The sequence below is a fragment of the Electrophorus electricus genome, chromosome 13, assembly GCF_013358815.1.
Source record: "Electrophorus electricus isolate fEleEle1 chromosome 13, fEleEle1.pri, whole genome shotgun sequence".
NCBI classification, from domain to species: Eukaryota; Metazoa; Chordata; class Actinopteri; order Gymnotiformes; family Gymnotidae; genus Electrophorus; species Electrophorus electricus.
In genome coordinates this window covers 22,380,498-22,385,497 of record NC_049547.1, presented here as the reverse complement: position 1 = coordinate 22,385,497, position 5,000 = coordinate 22,380,498, and the positions used below count along the sequence as shown (strand labels likewise).

Genomic DNA, 5,000 nt, shown 5'->3' with positions numbered 1-5,000 from the left:
CAAGGCTACAGAGCAAAGGAATGAGATTCCCTGTGCCGGGCACAAGCAGTGCGAATTCCGGAGCGCTATTCTGGGTGCAGACGCCAGCGTGCTGTGCATTGTCTTCGGGGAAATGTGGGATGAGCTGTTACTCTATCTGTCAGTAGCACAAACCCACTCAAAAGCCAAGATTTATCCAACAGGCACACAGTGCTGCTAAAGCACTAAACACAGGGCGGCATGCAGCATGACTGCTCAGAAACAGGGCAGAGCTCAACAGGAACAAGAGCAGGAGATCTAAAGGTCTGTTCAGCTTGCAGTTAAAGTCAATGTTAAAGTGTTACATCTCAAAAATCTGATTTTATTCACTCTTCAGATTAGTTTAACATTGTTTAAGATATTTAGGATGAGGGAAGTATCAATTACTCTAAACATTTGACAAAACACCTCCTAAACACAGTCTAAAACAGCTCTAAACACCTGAAAAAAGATGCTGTTGTCTGAGGGGAATTAATGCTGGAGTGTGTAACACTTTTCCTTTAAACTACTTGCTTTACAAAGCTCCAGTCGTGCCCATGCATGGGCTGAACCTGCGTCAGCAGAGAGGGCTGGTCGATCCTTCTAGCTGTCGTCATGACAACGCAAACACGCAAAGTGGCCGGCCCAATGGCGCTGTCTTGCCAGAAAATAACAGGTATGTAAATGAGTTAAGTTCAGCAGATTAAATAAATAAATAAATATCTCTGTGAGCTTGAAGAGTTAGTGCAGACAAATATGCTCAAGTTGTGAAAGAGGTTATGGCACCACAAGGGGGCGCAGCGGTTCAGAAGTCCAATGTTAATTCTAAGATTACATAGTAATGACAGGGGTAATGTCAAAGGTTAATGTGGGGTCACACAAGAGACCTTGTTGAGCTTGGCGTAGTCGATGAGGTCAGGCCTGTGCCTATGTATGAGGGCACAGAACGCTAGGCCATCTTTCCAGCTTCACCACAAAGTGGTCAATGGGTTCATGTTGAGGGTCAAAGGTCAAAGGTGAAATTAAAGTACCAACATTTTCCAACAATATTTTTAATCACTTACTAACAATAAAAAAATAAGTAGTATGTAAAATGTTTACAGTCTGCTTGGCATTTCAAATTGGTATACGTATTAAATTTGAATATATTTTGTAAAGTAGGCTCACCTGACATGGAAGTTCTGTACGTTGACGTTCCTATAGGGGGCGGTCTTTCTCTGGCACCACAAAAGCAAGCCTTCTTTAGCCGAGGTTTCTACAACGGTACAGCATGGTACACATGACCCTTTAGTCTTAGGTTTAGTTCTGTGTTGTCTACAGTAAAGCGGTTAGATTTATTCCTGCTTAGGTGAACATCTTAGGAGCTTCCAGCCCTGTAAGGAATGTAGGGTGTGATGTACCTGCATGTAACATATAAATCTTACTGGACTGATCTGGTAACTCCTACTGTAACCAGTAGAATCCAAACCCCCCCCATCAAGCCGTCTTATGTAAGTGTGTCTGTGTTAGTGTTCTGATAAACCCACTCACGGCTGTCAGACCTACACGTATGTCCCTCGTACGTTAACACTGTCCTGTTAACACTGGACACCCAAACGTCCCCACTCCCTTCAGCTCCAAACAAATCCGTCACTACGGTAACACACTCCCATGAGGTCTTATTGGTTATTTCTTTCTATTGGCTATTTCTTTGGTGTGCTTTGGTTTGTCTCGTTGGATTATCATCTGGTTGATTAAGGTAGGCTCTGAGTTCAAGTACTTTTGCCTTAGATTCTGTGAAATTCAAGTGCGGGCTCAGTACTCATTGAACTGAGTTAAATTAGAACGACTCACAGACACACGTGTCTGTAGCGGTAATCAGCATCTGGAGAAGGTTTGGTGGTGCTCTCAATCAGTTCATCTACATCTCACCTACAGGACTTCACAAACTCAGCTAAGTATCTTCTCATATTATCTCAATTTTTTATCTCATACATCCACAAATCAAGTATCTGAAATGTGCTTCACAATTCCTGTCCACATATCCCACAGATCTCCTCGACGCAATCATAGACGTCTCAATCTCAGCAACCTCACTGACTCACAACGCTTCACACCATCACATATCGTGGTGGCAGGAGGGCTCTGGAACTGCCAATCTGCTGTCCAGAAGGCTGACTTCATCTCAGCACTAGCATCCCTCCACTTCCTACACTTCCTGGCTCTGACAGAAACATGGATCTCCCCTGAGATCTCTGTGATTCCGGCTGCCCTGTCCTCTGCCTTTTCATCCACTCATTCTCCGAGACGTCTCAGCATTAGCATCCCTCCACTTCCTACACTTCCTGGCTCTAACAGAAACATGGATCACCCCTGAGAACTCGGCGACTCCGGCTGCCCTGTCCTCTGCCTTTTCATCCACACATTCTCCGAGGCGTCTCAGTGACTCCGGCTGCCCTGTCCTCTGCCTTTTCATCCACACATTCTCCGAGGCGTCTCAGTGACTCCGGCTGTCCTGTCCTCTGCCTTTTCACCCACACATTCTCCGAGACGTCTCAGTGACTCCGGCTGCCCTGTCCTCTGCCTTTTCATCCACACATTCTCCGAGGCGTCTCAGTGACTCCGGCTGCCCTGTCCTCTGCCTTTTCATCCACACGTTCTCCGAGGCGTCTCAGTGACTCCGGCTGCCCTGTCCTCTGCCTTTTCATCCACACGTTCTCCGAGGCGTCTCAGTGACTCCGGCTGCCCTGTCCTCTGCCTTTTCATCCACACATTCTCCGAGGCGTCTCAGTGACTCCGGCTGTCCTGTCCTCTGCCTTTCCATCCACACATTCTCCGAGGCGTCTCAGCAGGGGTGGTGGTACAGGTTTACTAATGTCTCCAGAGTGGCGTTTCACTCCACTTTCCTTCTCTACTCTTTCCATCTCCTCTTTTGAATTTCATGCCATTACAGTGTCTTTCCCCACCAAACTTCTTATCTACCGCCCTCCAGGTTGGAGACTTCAACCTTCCATCAGACAAGCTGCATTCCTTCTGCATCCTTCCTCTGTTGACAGCATTTGACCTCACCCTCAACCACTCTCCTCTGACTCACAAAGCGGGCAATGTTCTGGACCTGATCTTCACCCGCACCACCACAACATCGGACATCACAGTCATCCCCCTCCACCTCTCGGACCATCACTGTCTATCCTTCTCTCTCTCCCTTCCTTCTCTTTCCATCCAGTCCTCTCCAACATGTTCCTCCTTCCTCCGTCGCAATCAGCACTCCATAACTCCCTCTTCCCTTACTTCTACTATTTTGTCCATCCTTCCTCACCCTGACTCGCTATCCTCTCTCTCTTTGGATACAGCTACAAATACTTTCATTTCTACACTCTCCTCATCAATGAATGAGTGCCCTCTCTCCTTTAGACCTGCTAAGTCCTCCCCACCTGCCTCCTGGCTAACAGAAACACTTCACTGCCACAGGAGAGAACGAAGGACTGCAGAGAGGCGGTGGAGGAAATCTCACGTAGATTCAGACCTCAGCTCATACTCAGCTCATACAAGTCTCTCCTTTCCAAGTTCTCACTGGAAGTAACATCTGCAAAGTCATCCTACTACAGAGAGAAATTCAAATCATCATCAGCTGATCCATGCAAGCTCTTCACTATTTTTTCTTCTCTCCTTAATCCTCCCCCTCCTTCCTCATCTCTTACTCCAGAGGATTTTATCACCTTCTTTGAGGAGAAGGTTGCAGCAATCCACCAGTCCTTTTCCTCTGTTCCCACTCCTCCAACCAACGTGCATTCCCCAACATCCAACTCTCTGACTTCTTTTTCTCCTCTCTGCTCAGATGAAATTCTTCAACTCCTGACTTCCAGCAATCCAACTACATGTCCGCTGAATCCAATTCCTTCTGCTCTGTTCCAGACAATCGTAAGAGATCTGCTTCCTTTCATCTCTGTCATCATCAACATCTCCTTATCTTCTGGATACGTGCCTACTGCATTCAAAACCGCCAGGGTGGTACCAATCCTCAAGAAGGCCACACTTGACAGCTCCAGCGTTACCAACTACAGACTGGTATCACTTCTCTCTTTCCTCTCAAAAGCCCTTGAATGAACAGTTTATAATCAATTGTCTCTTTTCCTCACACAGAACCAGCTGCATGATCCCAATCAGTTTGGCTACAAACCAGCACATTCTACAGAAACGGCCCTCATAGCAGTGACTGAGAAACTTCATGCTGCTAAAGCTGCCAAACTGTCATCTGTTTTGATTCTTCTAGACCTTTCAGCAGCCTTTGACACAGTGAACCACAACATTCTTCTCTCTGTTCTCTCCAGGCTTGGTGTGACTGGCTCTGCTTGGAGATGGTTTCAGTCTTATCTGGATAGACGGTCCTATCAGGTGACATGGAGAGGATCTACATCCAAACCGTGTAGACTCTGCACTGGTGTTCCACAAGGCTCAGTATTGGGCCCCCTTCTCTTCTCTTTGTATACTCGTTCTCTTGGTGACGTAACATCTTCTCATGGTTTCTCCTACCACTGCTATGCTGATGATGCTCAATTATTTCTTTCTTTTCCACCCTCTGACATGCAGGTCTCCAGACGTATCTTGGCATGCTTGACTGACATTGTGTCATGGATGACAGCCCACCACTTGAAGCTCAACCCCAGTAAAACTGAGCTTCTGTTCATCCCAGGTACTCCCAACCCTTACCATGACGTTACAGTTTCCTCTGAGAACTCCCTGGTATCACCATCCGAAGCTGCCCGAAGCCTGGGCGTAACTTTGGACAATCAGTTGTCATTCTCAACTCATGTTTCTAATCTAAACCGGTCTTGCAGATTCCTCCTTTGTAACATACGAAGGATTTGACCCTTTCTCTCGTAGGAAGCTACCCAGGTGCTTGTGCAGTCTCTTGTGATCTCAAAGCTAGACTACTGCAACTCACTACTTGCTGGTCTTCCTCTAAGAGCCATCAAACCTCTACAACTTGTCCAGAATGCAGCAGCACGACTGGTCTTCAATCT

At 46.8% G+C, this 5,000-nt stretch overlaps 1 protein-coding gene across 2 annotated transcripts in view; it reads right to left on the bottom strand.

The window, feature by feature from the left end:
- actn2b (actinin, alpha 2b) overlaps positions 1–5,000 on the bottom strand; it is a 27,492-nt gene that overhangs the window by 16,186 nt on the left and 6,306 nt on the right. For both annotated transcript variants that reach the window (XM_035532875.1, XM_035532874.1), the window contains exons 5-6: positions 1,165–1,252; positions 885–963 (exon numbers count right to left, since the gene is read on the bottom strand). In XM_035532875.1, coding sequence (XP_035388768.1) covers positions 885–963; positions 1,165–1,252 — 167 coding nt within the window. The remainder of the gene's footprint in view (positions 1–884; positions 964–1,164; positions 1,253–5,000) is intronic.